Source organism: Gadus macrocephalus, chromosome 9 (assembly GCF_031168955.1).
Source record: "Gadus macrocephalus chromosome 9, ASM3116895v1".
Classification (NCBI taxonomy): domain Eukaryota; kingdom Metazoa; phylum Chordata; class Actinopteri; order Gadiformes; family Gadidae; genus Gadus; species Gadus macrocephalus.
Window position 1 is genome coordinate 20,701,264 of NC_082390.1, and position 15,595 is coordinate 20,716,858.

At 44.9% G+C, this 15,595-nt stretch overlaps 1 protein-coding gene across 17 annotated transcripts in view; it reads left to right on the forward strand.

The window, feature by feature from the left end:
• LOC132464800 (membrane-associated guanylate kinase, WW and PDZ domain-containing protein 2-like) overlaps positions 1-15,595 on the forward strand; it is a 114,455-nt gene that overhangs the window by 42,611 nt on the left and 56,249 nt on the right. For 11 of the 17 annotated variants that reach the window (XM_060061386.1, XM_060061390.1, XM_060061389.1 and 8 more), the window contains exons 3-4: positions 8,963-9,082; positions 10,921-11,157. In XM_060061386.1, the coding sequence (XP_059917369.1) occupies positions 8,963-9,082; positions 10,921-11,157 (357 nt within the window). The remainder of the gene's footprint in view (positions 1-8,962; positions 9,083-10,920; positions 11,158-15,595) is intronic. The other 6 variants (XM_060061395.1, XM_060061394.1, XM_060061396.1 and 3 more) reach the window with 1 other exon arrangement.

Consider the following 15,595-nt stretch of genomic DNA (forward strand, 5'->3'; position numbering starts at 1 on the left):
GAGATCTGTAAGCTGAAAAGCTGCGGGCCAACAAACCACGCCCGACACTTTTGAAATTTGCCGCATCTGATGAGCAAGCAGAGAGGAAAAAACGGTTACCATGCATGACCACATGCGTGTGCACCACGCACAAGTTAATATAAATCATGATAAATTAAATATCACAGAGCAGGATTGTGAACGTTCACAATATCTCATGTCAATTTACAATCGGCAAAATGTGTCAACTCTTTTAATTAGGGTATTGATCCTGCGTGCCTCCTCTTTGCAACGGAATTTGTTTAAGATATAAAACCATTTAATTTTACATACACACCCAAAACAGATATTTTTGTTTTTAAATAAATATTTGGAAATGAAAATTCATGTTTCCCGCAGTGTGCCTCTCTGGCATTGAGCGGGTCTGCAGGATCACACTCTGCACAACCCAGTCGGTAAAAAGGGGGGGGGGGGGGGGGGGGGGCGTGCCATCACGATGGTGGCCCTCCATCGTGAAGAACCAACCAACAGGGGAGACAAAAGTAAACAACCAGATTTTCCTTCCCAAATGACACATAATTTATAACTATTAATGATCAAGTATGGCTTATAACTAATAACTATTCAAATCTCCTCATACTGTCCAAAATACATAACTATTAAACCCTAAGATCCACTAAACCCCATGAGGGTGAGGAGAGTGCCCCATGTGGTGGCTCCTGGTGGGTTTGGGTTAGGGTTAGGGTTAGACATGTCAAAAGACATAACTATTAAACCCTAAGATCCACTGAACCCAAATGAGGGTGAGGAGCATGCCCCATGCGATGGCTCCTTGGGGGTTAGGGTTAGGGTTAGACATGTCAAAAGACATATCTATTAAACCCTAAGATCCACTGAACCCAAATGAGGGTGAGGAGCATGCCCCATGCGGTGGACCCTGGTGGGTTGTGAAGCAGTTCATTAGGTTTTGATGTCAGCAGCAGGTAAGACATAGATGTGGTCCTAGATGTGTTATTAGATGTTTTCCTAGTGTTCCTAGATGTGGTCCTAGATGTATTCCAAGATGACTTCCTAGATGTGTTCCTAGAAGTGTGTCTTGGATGTTTCTCCGATCTGACAGCCTTGAGGTTAGAAGATACAACCTATGTCGCTGTGTGGCGACCCCAGGTATCAGCGGTGTTTAGAGTCGTCCTATGTCGCTGTGCGGCGACCCCAGGTATCAGCGGTGTTTAGAGTCGTCCTATGTGGCAACCCCAGGTATCAGCGGTGTTAAGAGTCGTCCTATGTCGCTGTGTGGCGACCCCAGGTATCAGCGGTGTTTAGAGTCGTCCTATGTCGCTGTGTGGCGACTAAATCAATTTTCGACTGTTTATCTTCGTTCAAAGCATTTAACAAATCTACACACTTCTATCTTCAATAATATCTAAACGGAATTTCGATATTTAAAATTTCTTCAGAATCACAGTTTTAGTTTCAAACAGTCATATTCTACGGTTGGTCCCATTCAAGCCGTCTGCCCATTCGGACACTTAAATTACTTAAGACATCGTAACTCGGGTCAAATTTCAACCATTTACCTTTGTTCAAACCATTTAACAAATCTACACACTTGTATCTTCAATAATATCCAAACGGAATTTCGATATCATTTAAACTTCACAGTTCACAGAATCACAGTTTTTGTTTCATACCGGCTTAGTTTTCAGTTGGTCTCATTGATTCACGTTGACGCTGGAGGGTGATGACGCTCAGCAGGGTTGCCAAAAGTAGCTCTATTGAGCTAGTTTTAGTGGCGAAGTCACGCCCCATCCAATAGAGCCCATGGGACCTATGAGGTTGAAAAATATGTATGGGTTTCAATTGAGAGAAAGTAATTATCTTCTGGTCCCAGTCTTTATGTGCCCCGGATTACACAGAGTGTCCGAGTTCGTCATGGTAACGACGGGGAGCGTGACTTAGCGACAGGTCAATTGAAGGCTATTTTCAATCGCAGTGCCCATGAAATCCAAAATAGTTTCAAGCTCGTATGAGCTGTTATAAAGTCAGGCACCGGCGCACTGTTGCTGCATTTGCTACATTCTGAAATTGAGGCACTGCTCAGATGTCAATTTGCCTCTAGCCGTCAGAGGCCTCACGCCCCCCTGGGTTCTCTGGCCCCCGCCAGGTTGGAGAACCACTGTCCTACCTTATGAACAACTAAACAACGTAGGCTAAGCCTTTCCTTGTATAACCCCTAAACCGAAACACACTGCTGCCCTTCTGTCTGGGGCATCATTTCTACTAAGTTTGCCAGGTTTAATAGTCTCCATCGTGTTACTTACAGTTCTAATTGTAACTGAGGGTCTTTGGCCTATGGTCATTGATAAATACACAGAGCCACATCCAAATGCAAGATTCATGTATTCTCGAAACGACAACAATTGACAAGCAATCTAAAAAAGGTATCCGCACCCACCCAGGCAAATAAAGTATAACATAATAACAAAAGAGATCTAAGGAGACCACCTGGTCCTGGTCCCATGATGATCCAAGTGGGGCTGGGAGGAATGTGTCCCTGAAGGTTCTGCCCGCTGGCTTGGGGACCCACCCACTGGGGGTCATGGTGGTCATCCTGGCAGTGGTTCTTGCCCTCACTCGAATGGGTGACATGACCATTTACAAAATCTCCTTTTGGCCCAAGGCCAACTTTATAAATCATTGGTTAAAAATGCAACACCTGTTCAACCACTGTCCCCCTCCTCCTTCTTTAAATCAAAGCTGGTTTATCCGCTGCGTCATCCGACTCGTCATGCGTGATTGTCTGGTTCAAGAATAATTCCTTTCTTGACCAGACCAGCCGTTAAGGCACTCATTGCTGTATACTTTCTCCGCCTCGAATCATAGGTGAGAGTAATGTTATAATGAGTGGCCAATTTCGCTATTTGGTCTTTCGTTAATCGGTTAAGTAGCGCCGCACCAGGATTATCGATAAAAGCTTTGAAAGACGCCATATGTGACTTTACTTGGTTGTTATAAAATAAACAAGTTTAACACTGAAACAAACCAGCGGTCTCTCAAAGTGTGCGCTAGCGCAACACACGGAAGATCTCAGTGATTTTAGAAGTAGCCCTACCTACGGATTTAAGAAAAGCTTAAGGAAGTTGCGTTCATACCACGGGAGAAGCGCACAGAGATCAAGCTATGGTCAAAGCTTAACCGGCGCACAAACAAAGCACTGCAGACAGTAAACTAATGCATCACACAAAGGCAATGCACAACCCCCTTAACAAAGCGCTACACATGCAACGCAGTATTGTTTCCAAGAAACAGAGCGCAACCACGCAAAAAGTTTCAGTCAAACAGTCAACGGTAAAAACAGCAACACAGAGAAACTGTGCAAACGGAATCATGCATTTAACCAAATCAGCGGAGTTCCTTCCTCCCTAAACTGAACACTTTATTCCACACCTATTAACTGGCCGTACCGAGTTCGAGGTCCTCCACGGACCTCCTCCTCAGTTAAACAGAACCTGTATCCATGATAACCGACGAGACGAGACTGTAACAAAATAACCTGTATCCATGATAACCGACGAGACGAGACTGTAACAAAATAACCTGTATCCATGATAACCGACGAGACGAGACCGCAACAAAATAACCTGTATCCATGATAACCGATGAGACGAGACTGTAACAAAAGAACCTGTATCCATGATAACCGATGAGACGAGACTGTAACAAAAGAACCTGTATCCATGATAACCGACGAGACGAGACTGCAACAAAAGGCAGAATTCAAAATCTTGTGCCAAAGAGTCAGAAGACATGGATACACCCCCGATCAATTCATGTTATGGCCCATTGTCTGGGCGCAGGCATGAATAGATAGACACGGATACAAGCCCCCAATCAATCCATGTTACGGCCCATTGTCTGGGCGCAGGCATGAATAGATAGACACGAGACTAACTGAAAAAAGGGTGTTTTTTTTCAGGTTCCCGCATAAAGTCATATGTGACTTAAAGGTTGGGTACGGAATTTGCTTTTTTGGCCATTTTTGCAAAATTACTTGAAATCCTTATCATAACCCGCTTACAGCCACTGAGTTAGAAGTATTGACATGAAAATTAAACAAGTCAATCATCTGTGGAACGGGCAGGGCTCGAAAAACTCCAGCCAATCATTTGGATTGCCACCTCGTTGCATTGGACAGTTAGTACGTCAATCAAACGGTCGTACTGCACTCCCCCTCCCCCGCGCCCCGCGCGCGACCCCTTCGTGCAGTACTCGTGACCCAGAGCTCGTGACCCAGAGCAAGCTCCTGTTTGTTGTTATCCTGCGGTAGCTACTGGAACTAGTTAATCCACATTTGCAGTAGAAGACAATTTCCATGGCAGACAAGACGCCACCATCCCCACCACCACCACCACCACCACCACCACCACCAGCAAAGAGAAGGAAAATTCTTTTTCAGAGAGTAATTGATAATAAAAACGCTGAAAGAGAAAAACTGAAATCAAGAATAATCCTAGGCGCTGCTTTCGAACGTTGGCGGCAACTGAAGGACGAGAAGGGTCTAAAAACCGATGCTTGTGTGGCGGTTGACATAGTTTCAAAGTTTATACCGTTTATACTCGGTAATACCGGTGTTGAGACGAGTGTATTACTCGTTGTGAAAATGTCCACACCGCAGCAACCCTAGTGAAAACCAGGACTTCCAATACAATTATATGAAACAAACATACATTTTCTAAAAATAGTAATGATTTATGTGACCGTTTAATGTTTATAACATCTGGTGCAACCATAGCCGCGAGAACGTATTCTCAGCAGGGGGTGCTGGAAAAAAAAAAACTCAGCCTGCACTAGACTCGCAACTCGTTACATTGATAAAAAAGATATATAGCAGCGCAGCTCAATTACACCAGTGCATGCGCGCACAGTTGAAAATTGATCGTTGTGTTCACTTTCTTCACACCATGGTTCACATCCAGCTGCTCACAGAACAAGTTTAGCGCACCACCGCTACCCTCACACTTTTTCATATAACCTTTTTTCAGCACTAGGTCATATGAGCATTAAATAAATGCTGCGTCTCAAAATGCCTTGGACAGCAGCGAGGATGACTCGCTTTGCCACGGGCCGAAACAGTTCGGAGCGACCACAGCCAGAGCGAACACAGTGGGGCAGAGGAGTGTCAGGAATAGTCTTTGGTGTACACATCAGTACGGCCTATTTGCACTACTGTTTAGTGGCAATGCAGTGTTTTATTCTATGCCTTTTTATTTTCGTATATTATTTCAATGAATACAATTTATTTATTCATAAAAAACAAGATCTGGTCTTCAAATCTTTTTTCCAAATATAGGTCGTCGGGTTTGTGTTTATATTCGGACCAATACGGTACAGCGGGCGCTCACATGACGTTAAGCATTTCCTGGTGCATAATGTGACGCTTCAGAACCTAAAATCCCGTTTCTCCCCGTTGACACGACAACACATAACCGGCGTTTTCAGACATCTCCACTTTGGCCGGAGTTTTTAGAAATGATCGTTTTCTGTGATAAGACAGGGCCTCGGACAGGGGGTGTTGCAGCACCCCCAGCACCCCTACTTCCCGCGGTACTGGGTGCAACTTACAGCTGAATGTAGTGCCATGTTGTTAAACGAAAACCTACGCTAGCCTGGCTCGCTCTCGCGCATCTCTGTTCGCGCTCGTGCATGATTGCGCGTCCAGGTACTTGGAATGGGTGGAGTCAGAGTCAGCGTTGAAGGAGAGGGGGTAGGACCATTTGAGTTGTGTATTTTCAAAATCTGCTGGCGTTTCGCAAATCGCATACCCAACCTTTAAGCGACCAAATGCCAAACAATTAGCTTAGGAGACAGAAAAAGGAAGAGGTGGCAAGGCTTAAGCCCAACCGCAAATCTTCATGTTGAGAGAGAGGCTGCTTCCAGAGTCTCTTCTGCTCAAGAGGTGTAGGCGATGATTGCCAATTGGCAGCTGGAAGCAGGTGAAAGCTAGAAAATAAGCCCAAAACACAATAGCACCAGCCGAGGTGCTAGAGTGCAAATACAACCTAAACAAAACAAAGAGGGTCCGTAACAGCCATGCTAAGACATTTGCATATTTAAATTGCATTTTTTTTTTTTATCTGTATCTTGGGGGCATTAACCATCTGGCCTTGGTTTGGCATTGAAGTTTTTCCAAAATATGCCTTACTGTACGTCCACACCAAAAGTTTCGCTGCGAATTTTTCTGTTCGCTTTGGTCGCTCAAGTCACTCATGACGTACAATTCAATTATGCAGACGCATTTAAAGGAGCCGTATGCGTTTAGTAGGCCCTACAGACAGCCATATCAAATAGTGAACTCTCCCATACACCTTGGCCATATTGCCGAGACGGTTTTGCTTGTTCGATAAAGTGCTTCGACAACAAGTAGGACAGTGATTCCCCCCAATATAAAAAAAAATCCTAAAATGTAGGCTAATTACAACCGAGAACAAAAAACCCTGCGTGCTGTAGTAGTTGAAATATGTTTCACTGATCTGGATCTGCAAATCATGATCTGCACTCATTCGTCGCATTCAAAACAAATAGACATTAGCGCACATGGCTAATTTGCATACGTGCACAGGACTGGTTGGCTCCGCAAGGCAAATAATGGAACATATCTATCTATCTAGGTCTTTCTGTCTATCTATCTATCAACGCGTGTCTAGTTTTAATGTGATGTATTGTGTGTATGTCCAGTCAGACTTGTTCTGTGTGGTCTTGTAGGCTACTGTCCTGTGTGGGCCGAACCACCTAAATGGATTCCCGACGATTTGTGTCGTTTGGTATTAATAAAGACTTGACTAGGCTATCTATCTAGACTATTTAATTAACAATTATTCACCTCAGGCTCCGTGAATAGTGGGGAATAGAGGGATAAAAGACAAGAGATAGGCTATATCCCTTGTCATTTATCCCTCGTCTTGTAGATTAGTTTGTTTATGTGACGATTTCAACAACTTTTTTGGTTTTGTTTAAAGCATGCTACACGCGATTGGTTGGTTAGATTGGTGGCATGTAGAGCAAATTAAAATGAGTCCCGCTTAAATACGAACGTTCTAGATGTAGCCTATAAATACTCCCGCTTATCATCACTTGATATCCAAACCACTATGGCGTTTCGATCTCTGAACTGAAAAAGGGTGGGTTCGTACAACACCGGGTGCCCAGTTACAGCCGCGATTAATACTTCAGCCGACATTTTGTTCAGTGAGTGAATAAAGGTAGGTAGGAACCAAAGTGCCTGCCGATGTTCCCTGGGATCCACTTAAGCGAAGAGCGTCTACATTCCGATTGGCTGTCAGTGTTTGGCCGCTGAAGCGAATAATAGTCATTTGCATAAAGTTAAAAAGTTTTCAACTTCTTTTTGACGCTCTGGTCGCTCAACTTTGGCCGCTGGTAGCGTTGGTCGCTTTGGTCGCTCTTGCCCATAGAAAGTGAATGACTTCCGGCGATTTGGTCGCTCAATTCGCTTCTGGTGTGGACGGACAGTTACGTTGTCCAAAATTCTCCATCAAATCAGAGTGACGCTCCTTCCAACCAATCAGAGTGATGCTCCTACACTGTAAAAAATAAAAAGTTGAGCATACTCAAAATTGCAAGGCAACTTACTGCAATCAATTTTTGAGTTTTGAGCCCATCAAAAAGGTCATTTTCTTCTTTAGACAAACTTGAAAGTTAGAGTTATAGCAACTAAGATTTTTATATTTTACAAACTCAAAAAAATAAGTCAGGGATGTTAACTTAATATTTCAAATTAAGGTTAATATTATAAAAAATAAATAAACATTTCAAAGAATGCAAAACGAGTTTTAAGTTCACTTTATTAAAATTAATAATTTGAAACTTCCAATTTACATTTCTGAATGCCAGACAGCAATAGAACAAGCAACATGTAGCTAGTTCAGCAGCAGAGAATCGCTGTCTGAATGCAGCAAACCAAAGTGCAGAACAAGTTTGACATTATGGTCAAACTTGTTCTGCACGAGACGGGAGCCCAGGTTAAACGGTGACGCATCTCTCGTGCCTCATACACCGCACGATCCCGAGAGCTGCCTTTATTTAACACACACCCGCAACACACAGCGCACCGCACACCCAACCAACGGACATGCAAGTCTCGGTAACGGTGGCGGCAACACTACGCACAATAAACAACACACAAACAATAAAGACCCCAAACCCGTTAACCCAACTTAACCTAACAGAAAGAAATTGACAAAAGGCAATAAACCCCTTTTTCCCAACCGGCATCACGAATACCCAGACTCCCCGGGGGGTAGTGTCGAAATGCGCATGTGCACCGTAGTTGGCCCAGCCTCAGACAGAGTCTGACTTAAACCCGTGTGTCTTGCTAACAAAGATACTACAGTAAGCCCAACTCTTGACCCAAAACTCAACATTGTTGGTTGGACTAAATTGCATTGCACAGTTGACATGAATACTTAATGTTTTATATTCATTTTACTCAGAAATCATAATGAGACCAACAATTTTAAGTTTTCGTTTTTACATTGTACCAGCCAATCAGAGTGATGCTCCTACCAGCCAATTAGTGAGGCTCCTCCTTTCTAAGCTTCGGAAGATTCTGATTGAAAGTAACTAAAAAACAGGTATAATCTAACAGGGCTCATTTGGTTGCCACCTAACAAATTTTGTCTTACCACTTTTTTCGCTGCTTGTCACGGAATTGGCCTTTCTTGAAATTAATTAAAAAATAATTTGATTGCATGGCGGTCTTTTTTCTTTCATCTCAGAGGTGAGGTCTGTAGGGGGAAGGATAGTCTTGTCTTGCGTAAGGGTGTTTTGACCCTCGGCAGTGCCGAACTAGTTTCAAAACCCAATGGTTCCCTAACCCCTGCCTGCTCATTGGTGCATGTATCTGAAAGGTGACTTTGGGTTTAAGCGTCGGCTAAATTCGCTGTGTGTCTGTGTTTCCTTCCTGCAGGTACCACCAGGCAGCCCAAGGAGGGAGAGGTGCCTGGGGTGGACTACAACTTCGTGAGTGTGGAGCGCTTTATGGAATTGGAGCAGAGTGGTGCCCTGCTCGAGAGCGGAACATATGAAGGTTGGTCCCTGCAACCCCACAATCCAGACTACACTAAACCAGACTCCAGTCGAGTGTCAACTTTGTGACCGTTGTATGAGCGTTATGATGAGTGATGTGTTAAATGACGTGTCCATTCTGTAGCGATATTCTATGTGTCAAAAACCGAACCCTCGGACGCGGGTATTAAATACATTGCTGCTCAGACGGAGCATCACCATCCACACACACACACCGTACCGATAAACAATACGTTTCCGAAAAGCTAAACTTTCTCTCGCAAGGCGCAGTCAACCGCTGCCCAGACAGAGCTCCACACACCAGACAGAGCTCCACACACCAGACAGAGCTCCACACACCAGACAGAGCTCCACACACACCGCCCAGACAGAGCTCCACAAACCAGACAGAGCTCCACACATACCACCCAGACAGAGAATTTCAGTCTTTCTGCTTTCAGTTTGGAAAAGTGTAAACAACCACGCCGCTTTCGGCTCTCCATTGGACTGACGAGTTGTGACATAGTTGGGAATATCCTTAAGGCGTAATATATATGTCGTTTTCAGAAATGTGCAACTCACAGAGTGTTTAGTTGGAAAAAAAAAGTGATATCTTTTTGATTTATTTAGAAATTAAATATAGCTTCACGTGTCAGATCAGGATGAAATTCATACCATTTGCACTATTTGTGCAAAAATGGGTTTGCTCAATGCATTCGTTGTACCACAGTGACCTAGTAGAGACAACAGCTGTTGTTGCACAGAGACTGCAGGAACAATCACTAGAGACAAGGACGTAGTGGAGTGGTGTTTATTGGGGGCCGAAGGCATGTGTTGATGCATTTTAAGCCAATTTTCTATTTTTTCGTGAGGCATTGTGGGAGATTTCTCAAAACCATCGCTTTTGAGTGTGCTGCTCGAAAATAATACTTTCAAGGGCTAGTTAGCCCTTCCCCTTAGCCTGCCCCCTGAATGATACGACTATAGGGACAGCGATACTCCTACGTGTGAATGTGCAAAAGCGAGGGGTAGGGCTATGAGTTAGGGCCAAGGGTTGAATTGGGATTGGTCCTTAGCCTTTCATAGTTGATACATCTTTGATGTATGAATAGTTTAGAGTTTATAAATCACAGTTTCTGTTTTTCTTTTGGCGGATGTAGAGGCATACCTTGAGGTGTCCTTGAGATTATTTTCAGATTTCTTTGATCAGTTTAAGGACATTCAGCCACATTAAGCTACATTAAGTCACATTAAGCTACATTATGCCCATTCGGTTCAATTCATTTTAAAAAATTGCCTAATTTCTTTCTTTTTTTAATGAACATCTTAGCATCTCCTCATATTTCTCTAATGACTGTATGAAGGTACATTTTCCATTTAGAGTTAATGTCATCAAGCCCCATTAAGCTCTTGTTTTCGCCTAGATCGACTCCTTTAGATTTTCTTTTAAATATTTCTCAAATTCCTTTAGACATGCTATTCTCATCCTAGCATGTCTTCATGGTGGTATGAATTCCACATTAAGTTGTTTTTGTTGTAGTTGTTACCACTACTATTACTACTCCTGCTCCCTAAGTACTCGCTGCTTAGGGAGTAGTGTTCTGCGGGAGTTGGTTTGACGGATTTAGCCTCTGTCTCACCCAACCTGAACATATGTATGGATATATACGATATCTACTGAATATGTCCATACACTGTGTAGAAATCTTGAAGACATGCCAATCAATACTTGTGCATTTGTGCATACCCTCACATGGCATGTGTCTGTCCAATACTACTACATACTTACTAATCTATTACTTTAATGTACTACTATGTAATACTAAGTTCCCAATAAGTAATAGTAATAATTAATAGCAGGTCGTTCCACAGATAACTTCTACGGGACCCCCAAGCCGCCCGCGGAGCCGTCCCCCTCGGCCCCTCCCCTGAATGTGAGCGAGGCGCTGCTGCCCGGAGCCCGGCCCAGCGCCCAGGGCAAGAGGAAGAGGAACCAGTCGGTCAGCAACATGGAGCAGCGCAGCAGCCTGGAGCCCCCTGAGGAGGAGGACGATGACAGCCCCGTCGTCAACGGCAATGGGGTGGTCATCACGCCCGGTAAGCACCCGCACCCCACATCAAACCCTGCCTGAACCAAGCCGCGTTCAACCCCAGCCTGTGACCGTCTCTAGTCCAATCAGAATGTCTTCATCCAACAGGATAGTCAATGTAGCGGCCAGTGCCGGCTCCATCCCCACTTTGAGCTGCCCAACCTGCAGGCCCCCGATGGAGAGCCAAGAGCTGCTCCTTCGTCACATGTGTGTCAAGTTGCAAGTCAAAAGTGGTTGCTAAACTGCTAGATAAAATGGTACTATAGCCAAATGGAACAATAAAATGCACGAAATTCATAGAACTCTGTTGTCGTATAGAGTAAGATAATCAGGTTTACGTAGAATGGTTCTGTCTCAGCTCGTTCTCACCACCATTGAAATCCCACGCAGGAGTTTGGAGTGTTGATGCTTAAAGGTCAATGACCAATGTTTATAAAGCATCTGAAAGTCATATTAAATACAAAATTTGTGAACATGAAAGGTCAATGAAAGCATTTGTTTTGCTCATTACTACCTTTGGTCATACTGAGAGTGCCTTGACATATTGGTGTCTCGGCCAAAGACCTGTGAGCAGCTTCTAGGGTATTGCAGGACAACTTTTAATAAAGAAAGACAGAAACTGGACTTCTCTTGTTTTCGTTTATTTTCTCTTTCACATTTACATTTACATTTACATTTAGGGCATTTAGCAGACGCTTTTATCCAAAGCGACTTACAATAAGTACATTTGTCATAAGAAGTGCATCAATATATCGCTGTCGGTACAGAAAGGATGTTCATAGAACCAAGTGCAAGTACCACAATCGCTAGGCTAATCAATTCCTGTGTTACAGCCATGATAGCAGCAGTTGCTACACAGTTAAGTGCTCTAATACAATACAGTGCAATACAATACAATGCAATATAATACAATACAATGGTGGCCAGAAGGGGGGGGGGTGGCTATGCAGTGTCGAGGTGGACTCTGAACAGGTGAGTCTTGAGTCTTTTTCGGAAGATAGTGAGCGACTCTGCGGTCCTGAGAGCGGCAGGGAGCTCGTTCCACCACTGAGGTCCCAAAACCGAGAAAAGTTGTGACTTTGCTGAACGGCCTTTGCTAGCTCTTAGCGATGGAGGTTCCAAACGTCCAGCTGAGGTAGTTGAGCGGAGGGATCGAGCTGGGGTGTGTGGCTTTAGCAATGCTTGGAGGTAGGCAGGAGCAGTTCCATCGACTGCCTTGTATGCCAGTACCATCGTCTTAAATTTGATGCGAGCTACTACAGGGAGCCAGTGGAGGTCCCGGAAGAGGGGGGTCACATGGGAGAACTTCGGTAGGTTGAAGACGAGGCGCGCTGCCACATTCTGGATGCGCTGCAAAGGTTTAATCGCAGAGGCAGGAAGTCCAGCCAGGAGTGAGTTACAGTAGTCGAGGCGGGAGATGACCAGTGATTGGACTAGAAGCTGAGCTGCTTCCCTTGTGAGGAAGGGCCGGATTCTGCGGATGTTGTAAAGTGCAAATCTGCAGGATCGGGCGACCGCAGTGATGTTTGCAGTGCAGGATAACTGATTGTCCAATACCACACCGAGGTTTCTAGCAGTTGGAGAGGGAGATACAGTGATGTTGTCGACAGTGACCAGTAAGTCCATGTGTGGGCAGTCTTTCTCTGGGATTAGGAGGAGCTCGGTTTTGTTGAGGTTAAGCCTCAGGTGATGGGCAGTTGTCCAGGTGCTGACGTCCACCAGACATTCCGATATGCGTGTTGCAATCAGGGTTTTATCAGATGAGGGGAAAGATAGAAATAGCTGTCGTCAGCATAGCAGTGATAGGAAAAGCCGTGTGATGCAATTACCGAGCCCAGAGACCTGGTATAGAGGGAGAACAGAAGAGGCCCCAGTACAGAGCCCTGAGGGACACCAGTTTCAAGTGTGCAAGGTTTGGACAAGGAGCCATTCCATGTCACTTGATAGGTGCGGTTCGTCAGGTAGGATGTGAACCAGGAAAGAGCAGATTCAGCGATGCCAAGTTCGGCAAAACTTTCACATGATGTCATAAATCAACCAGTCAAACAATTGCCATGGTAAATATAACCCCTCCCTCCCCTAGGGCTGCAGGATATATCGGCTATGTAAGATATATCGATATAATTTCGAAGGGGATACAAGATTTGACAATATCGTTTATATCGATATATGCGTTAGAATAGTCTATGTTTGCCTTGGAGACTGTGAGCGCGAGCGCGACCCCACCCACTCCGTCCTTCCGAACGTGCCGTGTGCAAAGACGCCTCATTCCCGCCCCCGCCACCCCCTCACAACACAACAAACATGGAGGATAAGTAAAGACAACGAGACGGTAAAGAAGACGAGACGGCGGCGGGAGACGAAATTGTTTCGAAGAGGAGAAACAACGGCTCCATAATATGGAAATAGTTCGTGTTTAAAAAAACTGATGAGTAGCAGCTGCAGGTCATCTGTAGAGAGTGTAGCAAAACCGTTGCGGCTAAAAGTGGAAGCACGACAAATCTGATCCACCAATTACAGCAGCGGCACAAAGTTCAGTATGAGGAATGCGTAAAACTCTGTGGCTGTGCTGCTGCATCATCGGCTGCGACAGTTTGTGTGTTGGGGGTCCTTAATTAATTAATAAAAATATAAGAAGCAAGCGAAATTAAACCGAACATGTTCCCAAATGGAACGGAGAAGGGAGGGGGCGGGGGATTAAAGTTAGGGCGCACTGAAACCCTCACTGTGCGTTCACACCAAACGCAGCGGGGCGCAGAGAAAACCGGCGACAAGTTTTGATTTGTCGCACCACACTTCCGCCGTGCACAGGTGAGCGCGTTCACGAGGATTTGTAGCGCGACAAATTCGCTCGTGTTGAAATATCTCAACTTTGACGCGAATTTCGCGTGATGACAGCCAGTCAGCGTTCAACCGTCAAACTCAGTGCAGTGCAGTCCGGGGTGAACTGCAGCATGGAGGAGAAAGTGATTGTTGCCGTTTGCGACTCCCGGAGCTCTATCTATAATAGTATATAATATAATATAATTGTATACATAATATCACGGCCAAAAGCTCTGTGCGCCTCCAGATGGCCGTAGCGCGGGGAGCTCTCATAGGGATTGTGCTTCTCGGGGTTTGTTTACCGGCGTTGCTATGGTTTCCGGTCTTGTGTGTTCCAAATCTCTGTCTAATCAATACTGTCATAAAAAAGACATGCAATGGTGGTTATCTTGTTGTAGCGCGACAAATCGACAAAACTTGCACAGCGACAGATTATGATTTGTGGCGCGACTAAACTTCGGCGACAACGCGAACGGGCGACAAATGTCGCGGTGGTGTGAACGCACAGTCACCGTAGTACGCAGGACAATGCGACGAAGCCAATGCTCTAAATGGTAGCTAATGTGTGTAACCTACAGCTTTATATTGTTTGCACAGGTGATTATTTTGTTAAGAAGATGAAAAACTGTTCCCTTTTTTTTTTACATGTTCATTCAATTCTGTTGAAAATAACGATACAAAATCACATGTTGCAGTCATACTGACCTATGTTTTAATAAAAGTGCTTGCAACATCTCACATGTGGCTTTTGACTTAGAAAAAAAAACATCTAACCCACTCTATAGCACCTTTAAAGCTGCAACATAGGGTGCGCTCACACACTTGCAGGAATCCCAGGAATCATCCTCCATCAACCTCTCACACATACTTCAGATTCTCTTTCATTGTTACTGTCTTTGTCAAGCTTTAGCTCACTCTACTACCATTTGCTGTTTTCTCTCTCTTTCTCTCTGTCTCTGTCTCATATGTATTGCATATTTATTCTAAACATTATTAATTATCTTATTTGTATTATTCCTTCTTATTTCGTCCTCTCTAGCTGTCAACGTTTTGGCAAACGTTGACATTTTTGTAGCGTCAATTTCCATTCACCGTATTTATTTGATCTTCTGTCCCCTCTTGTTGATGGGTGTTTATTGTTGGGGGTGTCTCGTGGTACTGGTTGGGGTTGTCTCGTGGTACTGGGTGTTATTGTTGGGGGTGTCTCGTGGTACTAGTTGGGGGGTGTCTCGTGGTACTGGTTGGGGGGTGTCTCGTGGTACTAGTTGGGGGTGTCTCGTGGTACTGGTTGGGGGTGTCTCGTGGTACTAGTTGGGGGTGTCTCGTGGTACTGGTTGGGGGTGTCTCGTGGTACTGGTTGGGGGTGTCTCGTGGTACAAGTTGGGGGTGTCTCGTGGTACTAGTTGGGGGTGTCTCGTGGTACTGGTTGGGGGGTGTCTCGTGGTACTGGTTGGGGGTGTCTCGTGGTACTAGTTGGGGGGTGTCTCGTGGGACTGGTTGGGGGTTTCTCGTGGTACTGGTTGGGGGGTGTCTCGTCCCCCTTCGTGGTACTGGGTGTCATTGTGTGGAGGGTCTCGTGGTACTGGGTGTTATTGTGTGGAGGGTCTCGTGGTTCTGGGTGT